We start from the raw sequence: 17,668 nt of genomic DNA on the forward strand, positions 1-17,668 counted from the left end.
CAGTCCTGTAGGTAACGGGTAGTCATTGGCAGGGATGTGGCTGCGGAGTCGAACTCTAGCACATCGCTGGTAGGTGGCACGGGCTTCAAAGGGGTCCAAGTTGGGGTCGTGAGGAGGCAAAACTGGGTGGTATCGGGTGGGAAGAACATCGCTCGCCAGGGCACGCGCGGCCTCCTTGGAGGAGTTAACGCAGTGCCCTGGCACCCAGTCTACCCGAATTTGTAGTCCTGTTCTACAATGTAGCCTTCGGGCAAGCATCTTGATGGACGCACAGATAGAATTCTGATAAGGCACCCGGCGCAATGCGCGGAATGCCTCCTGGCTGGCTGTGAAGATAGTTGTATGAGGCTGGTTGGTAGGCCAGTCAGAAATTTGAAGTTGTCCGACAGCCAGTAATATCGCCTCGAGTTGGAGGTGGATAGCTATGGCGCTGTTGGATATTCTTGTTGACAGGCGGCTTGAAATGTGGAGTGAATGACCGCTAACCCGGCAGTATTCGTGGTTGGGTCCCAAGTGGCGTCGGTATAAACAGCGCTATGTGGAAACCGCTCGGTCATTTCAGCTGTGCGTTTGTGTTTGTTGGAGTGGCGATGGAGTGGACTGCCAACCCTTATTCTGTCTTCATTCTTCATTCACCGAGTCCCTCATTTTTCTGATTCGCTACATATATATATATATATATATATATATATATATATATATATATATATATATATATATATATATATATATATATATATATATATATATATATATATATATATATATATATATATATATATATATATATATATATATATATATATATATATATATATATATATATATATATATATACAGAAAGATAGGTCAGCAGTCTACAACGCCAAAGGAGGCATAGGGGTGTGGTTATGCTCTGTTCTGTTTTACTATGGTTAATGAAGTAAACATTTTTTTTAATATACAAGAGAAAGAAAGAAAGAAAAACATATTTAAAAAAAAATGTTACTTCATTAACCATAGTAAAAAAGAACAGAGCCTAACCACACCCCTATGCCTCCTTTGGCGTTGTAGACTGCTGCCTATCTTTCTGTATTTCCTCAACGAGCCCCTCATTTCCTTACTATAGATATATATATATATATATATACATACATGCATACATACATACATACATGCATACATACATACATACATACATACATACATACATACATACATACATACATACATACATACATACATACATACATACATACATACATACATACATATACCGCGCAAACATTTTCAGATATATTCTTTTTAAATTCAAAAGCAACCATTTATGCGCCGATTTGCGGTTTATTTGTGGTTAGGTTCGAAAACCGGGTCCGAATAACATCCGTTGCTCTTCATATCCCTACCACCACTGCGAAAGCAATCAGCTTTACCTAGGCCTCACTCACGCGCGCATGAATAATATGTTAATTCATAACTGAGAATCTGGACGTAGTTGTTGGCCTTTGGTTAATCGGCCGTACGTTTCCGCGTGTGCACAGTAAAACACTCAACCTCGCCCACACCTTGCAAGCCCCGCTACCGCTCGAGCTTTCCTCACCATTCCGCCTTCCTGTGCCTTCATCTCAACACCGTCGCTCTCCCGCACCCTCGCCCTCACGAGCCCTCCTAACCTGTTCCTCAACCTATTCTTTATCTATGAGGGTGATGACAAATGCGTGAGGGTAATCATCACGAGCGCACAACCCCGTGAGTCCGCACATCTTATAGATAGTATCTATAGAAACTGAGCCAGCATTACTATGCGTATGTAGAACGGCTGACCTTGTTTGCGTTGTTCTTGGTGATTCTGCATTGGATTTTTTTGTAATCCTATATAAAAGAATGTTGCGTGCGATCAGAAATATTTCACGTACTGCTGAAAGCTATTGCAAGGTACGCGATATCACAGTGATCCTTCGCCGGCGCATTGAGACCTCGCAAATAATGCGCGGAAGCTACACGTGGCGAGCCAATGCGCTTCGGCGAGGCTGGAGGAAAGCAGAGCTGTGAACTTAGGCACGTAAGTAAAGATAAAAGGCCAAGTAGTAGCCGAAGCCAAATCCGCCGCCCATGTGCCCATTGAAGACGGAGAAAGGGGAGAAAATCAGGGCGTCGTTTGCACGGCCAAGAAAAAAGAGGTGGGCGCGGGGGTAGCGAAATCGCGGGTGCGCTGAAACAAAAACAGGCAGCCCCAATGGCGCCTGGCCGCCAGCAGTGAAGGACACGGGAGCAATCGATCCTGCCTTCCCCCCCGTTCCTTTCGATCTTATTAACATTCGCGGCCGCCATTGGCCCGCTTTGAGCGGCCCTGATTGGCGTGGGCGGGGCGGCGGCGGAGCGTGCGGCGTCTGCGGTGTTCCCCTTCCGGTTCCCCGCTCGTCCCCCCCTGCCGGCCGGCACGCGGAACCGGCGGGAAGGAGGCAGCGCGCGTGGGGCTCCACTGAACGCGTGCTCGCTTTGCGGCCCAGCAGTGCGTTCGGCAGCCGGCTCTCGATGGCCAAGTCTCCCGAGAGGATGACCGCGGCCGCCAAGGAGGACGCGGCTCGGCAGGCCACCGCTGCCCTCGAAGTGATGGCAGCAGGCTTCGGCGCGCAGCGCATGCAGCGGGAGCTGGGAGGCTCGGCCTTCCGCGTGGTCACCCCAAAGCACAGCTTCACCGGTGAGCCTCCGACTGCTCCGAACGGAACCTGAGCATGCGCCCCCCTCCCCCCCTGCTCAAGTCGTCCCCGACGCCCCGGAGGCTAAGCGATCATCCGATCACTTAGCGTCAGGGCATGATGCATGCACTGATCGGAATGTGCAGATCCCGTTAAGTTGACTGCTGGAATGATGCGCTCATGTGAAATGCTGCTGCGAGACCCCACATCGTGACGCACAGTCTAACGCACATGGGGCAAGGCGTAAAAGCATCGTGCTTTCCTGCATAACTTCTCACTTTGCTGATAGGAGTCGATGCCAACCTACGCAACACGGTCTCGAGTGAAAACGCGCCAAGAGACAGTCCTAGAGCTAAAATTTGGCATGGTTTTCCCGTCCGGTGTTAACTCCTACATGTTAATGAAAGACTAGGTGCTTCTCAGATATTCCTCAACGCTTTCGCGGCGTGGTTGAATGCACAATATCCACGTCGAACGTCAGTCCCAGGCGTGACTACAACGTAACGAAGGAGCTCAATCGTCAAAAGGGGCCAACGTATACGGTGTGCCACAATGAGTTGAAAAACGCTCAGAAGTTTCGCATGATTAGTTAATTAGAGCGACTTCCGCGTACTTGGTCTACTTTCGCTCCCGTTACGAAGCATGATTCCGGTATCGTAACGAATAAGCTTGCTTCCAAAATGTCGGGCCCTTATAGCCGACAAACTATCGGGGTCGGCCTATTAAATATTATTATTATTATTATTATTATTATTATTATTATTATTATTATTATTATTATATTATTATTATTATTATTATTATTATTATTATTATCAATATTGTTGCCACGAAAGATCATTTTGAAGAAGTTTCTTAATGCAGCAAACAGACTTCTGCGCCACAAAAATGTCTTTACACTGTTGCGTGGAAAGAACTCTTAACTGTCACCACTCTGTGTCCTTTGGGTATGAGCTTACAATTTATATCAATTCCCAAAACTTTACGAACTGTTGAATTGAGTTAGTTTCGTGTTCAAAATTACCACAACTTTTCTATATATGGGAGTTGCGTAATGGTCTCGTAGAAAGAATAACGACATGTTTTGTGTGTAATCTAGATGTGTAATCTAGAAGCTGATTTTTGCGTAACTACAATGATTTCCGCGTGAATACAAAGCACCATAAAGTAAGTACATCTAGCGCAGGAAACTGAACTTCCAGAACTATAAATAGGAGCAATATGTCCTTGATTTATAAAGTCTCTTGTAAGGGATTTAAATAAAGGGCATATCTGCCATTGACTGTCCTTTACCTTTTCCCAACGCACGGCTGCAGGCTTATCACAATCTTATCGAACCCCAAAAGCTCACAGCGAACAAGAAAAAGGACTAAGGAATATGTTGATCTCAGCAACAAATCACTCACACTTTCAGTTTATGTGCGATTAAAGGGCACCTGACGTAGTGCTCCTTTTTGACCCCACCCCCTTTCTACGTCCGCAAACGCGCAGCGCTGTTGACAATGACTAAGCTGCGCGTGCGAAAACCGAATTTTCCATCCATGTTCGTTTATTTCTTGCATGCGAGTCATCAGAACTTTACAATATTGTCAGCATCGTTTGTGGCTACCACTGCACGCGCATTTAATCTAGACTGCCAAGGAAAATCCATCGGCCCAGTGGTGCAAATATAAGAAGTGAGCGGGGTTTTTCGCTTGTATTATTGCGTTGTAGAATATATTCTCACAGGAAAAAGATCGTTCGGATGACAACTCCGGCTCGTGAAACGATATAATTCGCTTCTCAAAGAGCTTAACGCGAAAAAACATACGTCGCGATAAAACTGATAAGAACAACCGATAATGCTTCCCGAAGAGCTTCGTGTGCACTATCCTGAACACCTCTCAGAAGTGCACAGATTTGAAATCAGAATGAAGCTACTTTCTATGCATTCACGTCCACTCCTCGAGACACAGGAAAGTCTGGGCTGCTTCCCCGAATTACAGCCCGCCTGAGCAACGGGTAAACCATTGGGATTGTTATTTCCGGGCGTTCGTATCCCGCGAAGCTTTAGATACTTTCTTTTGCGATGTTTGCTATCACTGCGTAATCTTAGGTAGTCATGTATCGTACCCCAGCGCAGTTTATAGCGTGGTTTTTTCTCTTGCCGCGCGGGGGTAAAGTGGTGCTGCAAAGGAGAAATTCCCGCGGGTCAAATCATTCAGGAGTATTATAGCATCTGTGCGATGTGAATTTTTTGCATTGTTGGCTGGTAACGTTTATTAAAGTATGTTTTTAGGCAAGTGCGCGAGGCATAACTGTGAGGCTAAACATGTTTGTTGCCTTTATGAGGCCACAGGGCATCGATGTGCCCGGCGTTTTCTGCAGCAATTGTATGGCGTTGTATCGCATCCACCAAGCATATTGTGTGTAAAGTGGCTAAGTTATTATTATTATTATTATTACTAGTACTACTAACACAGACGCAACCCAAAGCACACATATTAGGAGGAAGGAGAAGCACGCTGCGGCGATGTTCGCCCATAGAGACGCGTCATGCCCGCTTGGAGGAAGAGTGAAAAATCGACAGCAGAGGAAAAAAGCAAAAATGCAGGCACAGAAGCGTCTTCGGGCGTAGGCCGGATACGGCTGATGGAAGCATGAACAGTCAAACCCGTTTGTGCAGAATTCGGATATTTTGTATTATTGCTTATATCGAACTGTCTGGACACACAGTTGAATTTTTGCGATGGAATATATTGTAAATTCTATACAACGAATTATCGATTACATCCAACTAGTTTTTGGATCTGTTTCGAGCCTTACATGTCCTGGTTAGACCTATTTGTGTATTACACGCTTTCCTGGATTTTATGCAGAGTTCCGCCGCCGTAAAAATAAACGACATGCCTCATTTGATCTATTGGCATGCCTTGCAAATGGAAAATCTGCGACATGAAGTCATTCGCGCACTATACGCTCCAAGAAGGCCCCGTAGGTCGCATTCACCACAGCGCTCCAGACTGAACAATTGAAGTAACCAAGTGTGCAAATTCGGCGAATGACGAAGCCCCACTTATGATTTGACTAAAAAAAGTGCATGTGCGCAGGGAAACCACGCAAGGCGTGAATGGCGTTTTGCATTGCGCATTGCGCATTGATTGATTGATTGATTGATTGATTGATTGATTGATTGATTGATTGATTGATTGATTGATTGATTGATTGACTTAACGCGCCGACGCAACGCAGGCGATGAGGCGCGCCGTATAGTGGAGGGCTCCGGATTAATTTTGGCCACCTGGGGATCTTTCACGTCCACCGAAATACCGAACACACGGGCGTTTTCGCTTTTCGCCTCCATCAGAAAAGCGGCCGCCGCGGCCCGGAATCTAACCTGCGTCCTTGTGCTCCAGCAGCACAACGCCATAGCTATCCTGAAACGCAGCGACGGATACATTGCTCAATGCCTTTTTTTTCATTCAAATTGAATATTAGGTTACGTCATTTGTCGAATTTGCCCACTTGGTCACTTCAATTGGTCATTCTTGAGAAATGGGGTGGAGGCGCCATAACGGGGCTTCTTAGAGTGTACCAGTTTACTGCTTCGGGTAACGTATCGTGCACCTTGCATCCACAGCCCAAAAGGATGGATTAACTTTGGCACCACTTTTAATAGCATTCCACAGAGCCCTTTTTTCTTGAGCCCAGTTGCGCAGCAAAAAAAAAAACAATAGAATAAATGGTATAGCTTGCAGAATTTTAGTGTGAACTGTAGATTTAATAGATGTATATTATATCAACATCGTAACGAGTGTGACAGTCCCACGTCGTTTAGGTGGCGTTCTCGGTGCTTTTGTTGTTTTTAGTGACCTGTCATGCCCCTGTCCACTATGATTATTCGGTATTTCCGCTCAATTTGCATCTAAGAGCTGAACAAGAAACCTGAAATTCTCGTGAACTAGTGCGTATGGCCTGAAATCCAGAGTATGTACTTTCACTTCTTTTTTCCCCATGAACTACGCGACTTTTTTCGCTGATTTTGAGTGCATCTGTAAGCATGCAGCAACCATGGCTCAGCGAGCTGCATTAGTGTTCGCCGTGCAAAAAGGTGTTACCTACTTCGATGTATAGGAGAGGGCTCCGAAAAAAAAAAATCAGTGCCATTAAACTGCGAAGGTGGATGAGCGCCGGAGATTTTTGCGGGTTTACCGGGGTAACGGAACTAAGGCCCCGGGAAACCACAATGGTCCCACATCGCACAAGCGACGCCGAATCGGTTGTCCTCAAACCCCCGCTTAAAACGCGCCGACGCGCCAAGGAAGCGTTCCGTGGAATTGTAGCTCCGCCGACGTCTTGCGTTTTTCGCTGGTGGTATTCGTGGGGCCGACGGGCATCGCGCTTACGGTTGGCATCCGCGGCCCGTTCACCGTCGGTAGTCTCCACCACCACGATGGCAATTTTAAAGACGATAGCCTTTGTTGGGCTACTTGAACGGGAAAATTTTGGTCCGTCTCTTGTATGTCTGTCTGTCTGTAAAGAGGTTTATTTGTCCATCGAAGCAGTTACATAACATGCCTCGATGGAACTATGCATCAGGTAACAAATACACATTACAAAAGGGAAACACACACACAAAGAACCATCCAGAAATAGCGGCCGCTGGCCTACATACAAGTTGTAACGTTTTGTACCAGGCAGGGTACAACATAGACAGAGTCGAAAGTTGAGTTGTCCACAAACGTAAAGAGTAGCTTCAGGGTCGAAACACCACGAATGTGGGTCGCAGTGCTACAGTCTGTCACTCAATTCAGCCAGCTGGCCAAAGTGAATCAGACTCTGCGCAATAGTCTTATATACCCACAGCCAAATCTAAACGTCTAAGTCCGGTTTAAATGTTCATACTTGTCAACATTGTTGAACAAAAACAATACATTACGCAAATATAAGGCAGAAAATCAATACATGAGTAATATTTGCAATATTCCTTTATAAAAAATTGCAGGTTCTTGCTTTTTGCGATAGCAAATAAGATACTACATCAACTGCAGAAAACCGTCACCGGCCCTTGCCAGCGCTACCTGGCGGAATTCCAAAAAAAATCTATCGGCCACAGCAACGAAGGGTTCCACTAGATGTTCCGCGTTCCGCTTGGAACGCTCGTGGAGTAGGGCAACGTGGTTCTATAAACGTTGTAGTCGGGTGCCTCGATTCGCGCGCGTCTCCGCCGTACAGCAGCGCTGGCATCGAGGCACCCTACTTGGAGCAGTAGAATGCTAGAAATTTAAATTGACTTGAGCGAACCTCCAGCGTGTTATCTTGGAAGGAACGAGACGGGAGAGGAACAGATGAGAGGTGAGCGCGAAAGAGAAGGGATGCATTTACTTAGCAGGGGCTCCAGTTGAGTATCGTCTTGCGTCGACATTCGCAATGAAAGGAGCAGATACGCGGCCAATTTTTGACAGCGAAGATGTTCTATGGCTGGGCTTGATGAGAGTCTGTCTTGGTATGGTGTCACGATCACTCCGGAGAAGATTTCTCCGCCCCGCAAAAACCGGTTCCCAGTACACGAAAAAATTCATAAAATATAGAAAAAAAGATCCTAGGGCCTTAGTATTTGTATATAAGACGGCTTATATTGCCCCTAAAGAAACGACTGCCCAGCATTTGTGTTTATGTTTGTGTTTAAAGGTGAAGCCGACATAAAAAAAAATTGGTGAAAGCCTATCTTTGTAATCTGGCTTTTCCGCATTGCCTGTTGCGCAGTGAAGCATGGCGATTTACAGAGGGATTATAATTATAGAAAACGGCTTAAACGCTTGTGCTAACAAAAGTAGCCCAAACCAAATTTCATGAGAATTAGCCGGTAAGACGAGTCCAGCATTAAGCCGGGTTTTATTTATTTGTCATGATTAGTTAGTTGATACTGAAGTTTTAAACGTTACAGAATTACTACTGCCATCTATGGCAGTATGGGCATCTACGGAGTGAGTATGATTACAGAAAAGGGCTGCAGCTGCTGTTTTAGCGGAACTATCCGGAAATAAATTATATGACAATTAGCCGCTACGACGACTCTACGCACCACAGCTTCGCTGGTCATCCTTCTTCACAGAGTGCAAATGCACTAAATTTCTTTATGAGTAAGCCCCACCGCACAACCAGCAATGCAGAAAAACCAGATTAAATTACGATGCAAACACCGATCATCTTAAAGTGGACATCCCTTCTAGAGACAAATACATTCCTGTGAAGACGCAATTTCAGGGTCAATATACGCCCTCTTATATCAAAACATCAAGCGCCGGAGGTAAACAGGTGGCCAAAGGGAGAGGGTACAGAGTGAGAGAACACGTGCGGTCAGCCACGACACGTGCAGAAAACACTGGCCCTGGCGCTGTGAGAATAAGGTTGCAAGCGCTATCGCGAATGCGCGGCTCACAATTTCGGCTCATGAACAGCCTTAGTGGTTCCTGGTAACACTGAACATCGAATTATTACTGCGTTATCGTCATCAGACTTTTAAAGCAAATCTTTCTACGTTTACCCGCCAACGGTTTCGTCGTGGGGTGCGCCACAAGAAACTCCCAACCAGGCTAAATAAAACTACTGGCACCGCCAGGGATCGAACCTGGGCTCTAAGAGAAGTGGAGGAAGAGCCCGTCATCTTAGCGACTGAGCTACGCCCACACGTGGAGACGGGGAGACAGACGCTGGTTTTGATTCAGCGGCTGGGGATGTCCAGGGCGCGTTCTGGAGGGGACACATGAAACAAGAGTGAGGGGGTTCCAGCGGGACAGATGTCGCAGTAGCCGCGCGGGCCGCCCTCCTCCTCACACTTCGAAAGACGCTCCTCTCCGTTTTCTTTCTGCCGACGCACGGCCGTGCTGGAGCGGCGGCCTCCGCTGCTCTAGCCCGGCTGGGGTCGACGCTGCTGCGTTCGTGACGCCGCCCCCGCGAATCCCGGGTAACGTCTAGCAGAATGTCTGGTTTCACTGTTTGTAGAGCCACGTGAGTGAATTGAAGTGTCGTCGCATGGGCAAGTGTTGTGGGGGTCTTTTACAGCTTTACTTTCCTACCACCTTCACAGCGCGGATTGGAGCCAATTTCTTTCAACACGTGTCATTTTATGAACACAATATAAAGCGAACGCTCGCTCGCTCACACACCGTGGTAAGTATAGAAAGAGACACCAGCCAAGATACACGTAACAAGTAACTGTGCACGCGGTAACACAAACGGCTAGTTTCTCGCGAGTTAGCCGGCGTATTCCATATATCAGATACGCCAGCGCACCCTATAGTGCACGTCGTTATTCAGATGTGCCATCCGATGCATTGTTATTATGCGTTTCTGGGGCTTTTTTTCTGATAAAAGTCAGTGTATACAAGCAAAGTGCCAGGATTCATTAATGTAGTGTACAGCTTGGGCTCCCACAAAGCGCTCGCAAAGCCCTCGCAAAGCCGTATACTTGAACGGCGATGGTGTCTCTACGGAACCCAGACTGACTATAGCGGGCCGACACGCTTTTATTTTTACGCCGTGGTGTCATTGTTCTAAAGAACTCCAGGAGGAGCGAGGCGCCCAAAGTTGGCAGCTTTCTCCCCCGCTCACTTACCCCACCTCACGCCGCCGGCTACGCCATTCAAGGATATCTGTACTTTAGAGGAGACTCCAATAAGCGCGCGAACACGAATCAAGATTTCCTGCGCCGAGTTGACGAGGTAGGAGAGAGTTACGGAAATGGCGGATGTCTCTGCGGGTTTTCTGTTTTCGGAATGCCTGGTAAGGTCGGAGTGACAGCGTGCATGCGATAGCTTCTTGTTTTTTGTATTTCCTTTATAGCGCTCGCTCATTGGTGAGGCACCCAGAATTATATGGCGTGATGGAACACGGCCGCTACTGGCTTGAAAATTGTTGCCGATTTTGAAAAAAAAAAGGTGTGATCACGGCAGACAGAACTTGTCACTGTTGCGTATAATTCCTCTGTGGATGAGGCTGGGATTATGCAAATAGCTAATCAAGGTGCCGTCTTGGGCGCATAAAAAGAAGGGTGGTTTGAATTTGCCGCTAATCTGGTCTCCCGTTGGCGTGGACAATTGGGCATAAGCACGGGCTAGTGCTTCCTTCTGCATACGAGAATATTGTCCATGAATTAATCATGCGATGCAAAGCTCTGCTTGTTTTTAACGAGTTTGTAAATTTGGCGGTATAAGCGTTAATCTAAAGCGATTTATGACGTGACTGTTAACCCCTCTTTCATTGTCACGTAGGAAATGCGATCAACGCCCGTTTTTTGAATCACATGCGCGCCTGCGCCATTGCATGAGGTCGCGGGTTTGTTTCTCGGCTTCGGTCACCCTTTTCCTGATAGAGTCGACAAACAAAAGCCTGCCGTGTGCACGATATTTCGGCGCACATATACTACCGATCTCCAGGTATTAGAAAATTCACCCTAACCCTCCACAACGAGGAACAACAGCACGCAAAGCTCTAATTTGAACATTTTGCGGCAGCGTGCATACGCAGTAGCCCCGTTATAAACACACCGTGGGTGACCCCCTCCCATTCAAAAAAGAAAAAGAGAATACTTTTAGCCTTATCGGTATCCATGTAACCACGTTGAGCGGCCCCATTAGATGTACCTTAGTTTGAGGATAAATCAAATATTTCACAGCGACCATCACTCTACATTTTACTTAAGGTTCGCGATATCCGAGGGATTTTAAACTGACAGGATGCTCCACTTCACTTGCATAGCCTGTCCTGTGCTTATTTTCACTACGCCTTCAATTATGCTAAAGTGAAATGCAGCAATTCACACTAACAGAACCAAATCGGGGCTTATTTCCGGTGACACTGCACTGCTTCGATGAAAGTAAACACAAACCAAACCATCGTCCATGGGCAACATTCATTTAACACATGGTTCGAAGCCAGTATAGTGGTTGACCCACCGCGGTGGCTCAGTGGCTAAGGCGTTGCGCTGCTGAGCATGAGGTCGCGGGTTCGATTCCCAGCCGCGGCGGCCGCTTTTCTGATGGCCGCCCCTGTGTACTAGATTTCGGCGCAAGTTAAAGATCCTCAGGTGGTCAAAATTAATCCGGAGCCCTCCACTACGGCGCGCCTCATCGCCTGCGTTGCGTTGACGCGTTAAACCCTACAATCAATCAATCAGTATAGTGATTGTCGGAAGAAAAGCCTGTTAGAGAAGTTGTGCCTTGTGAAGACCGTTGTCGGCGCGAACTCCAGTAATGGCACATCGTGCGCGAACATCACCTTTTGAAGGCTCCAGGCAAATTTGGCCCTCAATAAAGATTTCTATCCTGCTCCTCCTCTCCACATGCTACTGGGTCGCTTCATTCTAGAAATCTTACCAGCAGGGCGCTCAAATGCCATATGTAACACTTGATGTTTATTCACTGTTAGTCGGCAGTCAAATTATCTTTTCTGCATGAACTCGCCGGTTAGACATGCAGGGTTGGCATAGTTTTTGTGTATTTTGGTGAACTGCGCAATGTAAGGTGGCCATTGAATGGGCACCCCATTTTCAAATTACATTATGAACTCATTAACGCACATCAGGAGCAAGAATCGAAAGTGTCAATCATAAGGCTCCAGGGAAAGCAACACCTAAGTGATAGAAAAACCCCAGCATATTTTTACGGCAAAAAAAAAAAAAACTTTTTTTCAGCCGTTTTCAGACACAACAGCCGCAATTCCTCAGACCCGCTTACAAATTTGCGCGTTATGCAGCAAAACTTCGACATACCCTCGCAAAGCCCGCCAGCGTACTACATGAAAACAAAACTCCCTCCCCAAAATGTCACTGACGTGTAATCAATACTCCCCAACACAGACGGGTCAATCATTTGGGAGACCCGAAAGCAGCTCCCACTCTCCCGAAAACTCTACGCTGCAAAAATCGATCTCGTAAATATCCTGTCGCTAAAGGTGGGCGGAGAAGTCAGTGAAAGAGCGAAATAGTGCGACTTAAGGCGCACAGATCCCTGATGCGTATACGGGCAAATGTTGGCAGACGTTGGGTTCCAAGTATACCCCTGGTGTACACCTGAAGTTCGATCGCCCTTCTACCTACTCACCCCTGTGTTCAAGCGGGTGCTAGAGAAGAGAGAAGGGGCGTAGAGAGAAGGAGTCCCTCCCTCCTGTTTCAAAGGCCTGAATTGAGTGATTACAAATCGACGCGCAGACAACGGCGCAGGCGGGGATGACTCCGCTCCGTCGATCCGCACAACCCTGGCTGCGGGCACAGGGGCCCTGCTCTCGACACCGCGCGTGCACGTCTCCGTGGTGAGATTGGCTGGCCCATTCGATCTGAACGCTCGCGTGCGCAGCGCCGGCCCGCGCACCATTCGACAGCGGCGATCGAGAAAAGGTTTTGACACAGATGCGGCTCTCGCGCGGCGAACGAATCTGCACGCCACGTCTGCGCCCTCCCCCCTCCCTCGACACTTCTGCTCGATGTAATTGCCGGGTCTTCAACCTCGCCGTTTTCCCCTCCGGCCCGCTGCTTCCCCGCCTCGATAAAACGCTCGGGCCACCCGCCTGCCACCGCTCGCTACTGCTTTCCCATCTCGGCGTCCTATAATAAAGTGATCTCGTCGCGACCGACAACTCGGAGACGTGTCGCCGAAAGCTTGAGATGTATCGGTGGTTACTGCTATGCGCCGACGTGTATAGCAGCGCCTGGAATGGACAAACTTTATACAATGTGCCTTTTTTTAAAGCCGTGAATTTCACGCGTCAACAGTCCTGCTGAAAATGGCATTTGAAGCGCGCACGGAATTTGTACCAGTCGATTAAAGTGTGGCTGCACTAACTGACATCGAAGCTGCTTCAATCGTTCTTGCTGCGCACTGCAAACCCGTGGGTAACGCGGGTTGGAAGCCGTTGTGAAGCGAGCGCTGCGAGGGAAAAAACGAACGACGAATAAAAAAGAGGACGTGGGATGCCAGCTCGCGCCGTGTTTGTGTGTGTGCGTGTGCGTGAGTGCGTGCACGTATGTGTATCTGTGTGCGCGCGTGTGTGCGTGAGTGCGTCCGCGTGTGTTTACGTGTTTTCGTGCGCGCTCTGGGTTGAGCCGTTGCACCCCCCCCCCCCCTCCCTTTACGCCGAGCTGTGCAATCCCTGGCGGGGCACCGCGCTTGCGCAGTGTGAACGTGGCGTCAGAGGCCGAGTCAGGGGCCTGGCGCCGCCGTCGACTGATATTTTTGTATGTGTATATGCACCACCTCCACGACCAGCAACGGCACACCGATGGAGCTGATCACGTAGCAGTACTATGTTTGGTGCAGACGCTGCGTGGCTCTCGTGGCGTTGAGAGCGTTAGCACTCGTCTCGGCGCGTTGGACTCAGTGGCATATTGGTGGTTATGAACCTAAAACAAGTTTTCAACGGATCGTACTTGAATTTTTTTGCTCATAGCAGCCTAGTGATTTCACTGACTCTGTGACCCTGGCCTCACGCCATGGCTAATCCAGAATTTCGACGGTTTTGTATGACTTTAAGTAGCAGAATAAATAACCTTCCTGGAAATTCTGGTTACCCACTACGGCGGACAAATATTGTGCCGGGACTAGTCGCCTATTTCTGGAGTTAGACGTAAGCTGATACACACAGAAGTCGTACGTTCGCAAGTACGGTTTTAGTGTGAAGGAGACATGCAAAAGCATCCATGAGCTAAAAAATTGTACGGCTTTGTCCACAGGGACACTAAGTTAATTCGTAGTTCTGCGCTTTGGTTCATCTCATGGCTGGGCGAATTGGTGTGCTTTCGTGGGGACAACAGCACAAAAGAGGACGAAGACTAAGAAAAGAAAAAAAAACACAAACATCACGCTGGTTTGTGCTTCTGTATTACCTGTGGAGGGAACCTTTTGGACACACATTAGACGAAGGTAGCATGGCATATGACTGTAGGGCTTTGAAAACTTCGAGGTTTTACGTCTTCTCTTTTAATTAGGGCTCCTGATGCTCCCATTCGATTTATACATTGCGTTTTGCCGCACGCGTGCGCGGACGCGGTAAAATCCCCGATCCTAGACGTAGAAGCTTCGCTTAAAAGCTCGATTTGCTGTCAGGTTTTGATCAGTAAGCACATCCCCCCACAGGAAGTGTGCCAGCGAACGAGAACGTTGTCGGGTGGTAAAAAAAATGTTCGTACCGATCGTTTCGCATCTGAGGCGTTGCATGGCAGTCCGTAACGGACAGTACAGGGAAGTGCGTTGAAGCGCGTCATCTGTGGCGATAGTATTGCTTAGGCTACTTAAACGTAGAAATTTTGGTCTGTATGTGTGTCAGTCTGTCTGCGACTCGATTCAGCCACCCAGCCAAAGCGAAACCGAAACTGCGCAATAGTCTTATATACCCACAGCCAAATCTAAACGTCTAAGTCTGGTGTTAATGTTCATACTTCTCAACAATCTTGAACAATAACAAGACATTACGCAAATATAAGGCAGAAAATCAATACATGAGTGATATTTCCAGTGTTCCTTTAATAAAAAATTCCCGGATGCTTAGTTTCTGCGATAGCAAATGAAATACTACATCAACTGCAGAAAACCGTCGCCTGCTGTTTCCCATGCTACCAAGTGGGATTTAAAAACTCAAACAGCAACAGCAACGAACGGCTCCACTAGATAGGTTCACGTTGCGCTTGGAACGTTCGTGGAGTAGGGCAACGTTGTTCTATAAACGTTGTAGTAGGGTGCCTCGATTCACGTTCGTCTCCGCCGTTCGGCAGCGCTGGTATCGAGGCACCGGACTTGGAGCAGCGGAACGCGGTAAATTTAAATTGACTTGAGCAAACGTCTAGCGTGTTATCTTGGGAGGAACGAGACGGGAGAGGAACAACACGAGAGGTGAGCGGGAAGCAGAAGGGAGGCATTTACTTGCCAGGGGTGCCAGCCGACTATCGTCTTTCGCCAGCGAGACTCATCTAGCTTCCCGGAGCTTATACTATAGTACTTACAGCATTCTGTTTTGCAGAATATGACGCAAATGTGGCGACCGACCACCTGGCCTCGTTTCACACAACGCGACGAGAGATGTCAGCAGATTCGCCCTTTCTATAGGGGAACCCCAAACCGGTGGTCGCCTGGCTTGGATGGAGAGTTCTTTGACGCAATGGTGATGGCATCGGTGGTTCTTTCCAAAGCGCAAGACGGTGATCGGCACCAGCTAGGCGCCAAAATCACGAACGCTTTCTAATACCTTCGATACTGAAAGGTAAAGCGACAAGATACAATAAAAATGGGGTTGTCCGCTTGCGTGCAACACGACCGCGTTACATGCAAACGGGCAATTTCTGCGTGAACGCTATTTCAAAGGTGGAATTTTGTGCATGGTATCTTTATGTTTTATTGTCACATAGTGTGGCCGACGATCTTGTTATATGTTATATTTCGCGAGCGCTTTAATCAACGTATGTCCAGGGAAGGTCAGAGTGGAAGAGAAACCGTACGTGCATGCAAAAGATCCGCATAAACAATCGTTTACAAATGCTTCTACCACAACCTCCTTTGACGGAGGTAACGCAAATTTTTCGCCTACCACAGGCGTTTGCCGCCGGGCTGCCTGTGGAGCATGGAAGGAGTCATGCATAAGAGAAGAAATATGAGCGAACAGTTGCTAGCATTTCCTGCAACCTTCCAAAGTTGTACTCTGGTTTACTTTTTACGAGGTTTAACACGCAGACGCTACACCTGGGCTATGGAGGTGCGCCGTAGTTAATGTATCCTGATTAATTTTGACTGCATGCGGATCTCTCACAGGTGCGAAATCTCGACACACGGGTGTTTTCCCTTTTCGTCTTTATCCGAAAAACGGCCACCGTGGCCGGATCAAGCCCGCGTCCTTGGACTCAGCAACACAACGCCGTATAAACACTGAGCCACCACGATGGGTCCTTCCCAAAGTTAAATTTGTTGTGCGCCGATTCGCAACCGGAAAAGTCAGTGCAAACTCCGGACAGTCGTATGCTGGCGTCTCAGAAGCGACGTCGGCCGTGATGAGTAGACGCAAACGGCACGCTGGAAGCAATGCACTGCAAGCCACTTCAAGCTATGCACTGGAGTCATCCATGGAGCAGCGGGGGTCTCTCCAAACATTATTTGGCTGCAGGAGTGAAAGCGGGACAAAGACTACAGTAAAGGTTGCAAAAACTAACCGTTGAAGCTGGCAAAAATTGAGTCAGCCTGAAGTGTTTTAAACAGCGGGGTCTGAGATCATTGGGTCACAGCACAGCTGACATAGTACACAGAAGAGCGACGTGGACAGGCTGCTTAGTCCGCGCCTCTTCGGAGTCCACTGCCGGGTGCCCTATGCCTCAATAATATGCTTTATACCTGCCCAGTGACAAGCTGTCCTGAATATCGTGTGCATTGTTAAACGGGAAGGTTTCCAGAACGTCGTGGTGTTCGCTTGGAACCTCTCAAGAAATGCGATCCGTTTTCGCCTCATGGGCGCCACTATTCCATTCATTCGCCTAACCCAAGAAGAGTATTATCTACTCCCTATTCAAAATTTTCGAATAGTCACACACCTCTAATTTAGAGATATTTGGAGGCGACCGTGATATCGTGATTATCAACTACTAGAAAAAAATGTGCAGACATGGCAACGCTAGCTATCTGAAACGGATACGTATAGCCGGCGCCCGTATTCGCCCGGGTCAGTGAGCGGGGGGGATTGTTGGTAGCAGCATCCTGAGCCGGCCGAGATGGGCGCCTGAGCGACGTGGTCCATGCGCGGCGCCATCGGCCGGGGACAAATGGGCCGAGATTAGCGGCCGCGAGGCGAGCGTCAGCGGCGCACGTCGCCCCTTAGTTTCGGGTGATGGGCATGCGAGGCGCGTCTTCGAATCCCTGTGCTGGCTGCTGCGGCGCCGCGCGCAGAGAGTGGCCGTATATGTCGTAGGGTGCGCCGCCGAGATCCACGCCGTAACCCGATTAGGACGGCCGAGACGGGCGCCCCGTTGTCCAACCCTG

General features: G+C 48.2%; 1 protein-coding gene across 1 annotated transcript in view; it reads left to right on the forward strand.

Annotated features, from left to right (window-relative positions):
• Positions 1 to 2,187: 2,187 nt before the first annotated feature.
• LOC144152956 (uncharacterized) overlaps positions 2,188 to 17,668 on the forward strand; it is a 103,141-nt gene continuing 87,660 nt past the window's right edge. The window contains exon 1 of the mRNA XM_077684551.1: positions 2,188 to 2,680. Within this exon, the coding sequence (XP_077540677.1) occupies positions 2,515 to 2,680 (166 nt within the window). The 5' untranslated portion in view covers positions 2,188 to 2,514. The remainder of the gene's footprint in view (positions 2,681 to 17,668) is intronic.

This window comes from Haemaphysalis longicornis, unplaced genomic scaffold (genome assembly GCF_048455015.1).
Source record: "Haemaphysalis longicornis isolate Haplotype H1 unplaced genomic scaffold, Haemaphysalis longicornis Haplotype H1 scaffold_1, whole genome shotgun sequence".
Classification (NCBI taxonomy): Eukaryota; Metazoa; Arthropoda; class Arachnida; order Ixodida; family Ixodidae; genus Haemaphysalis; species Haemaphysalis longicornis.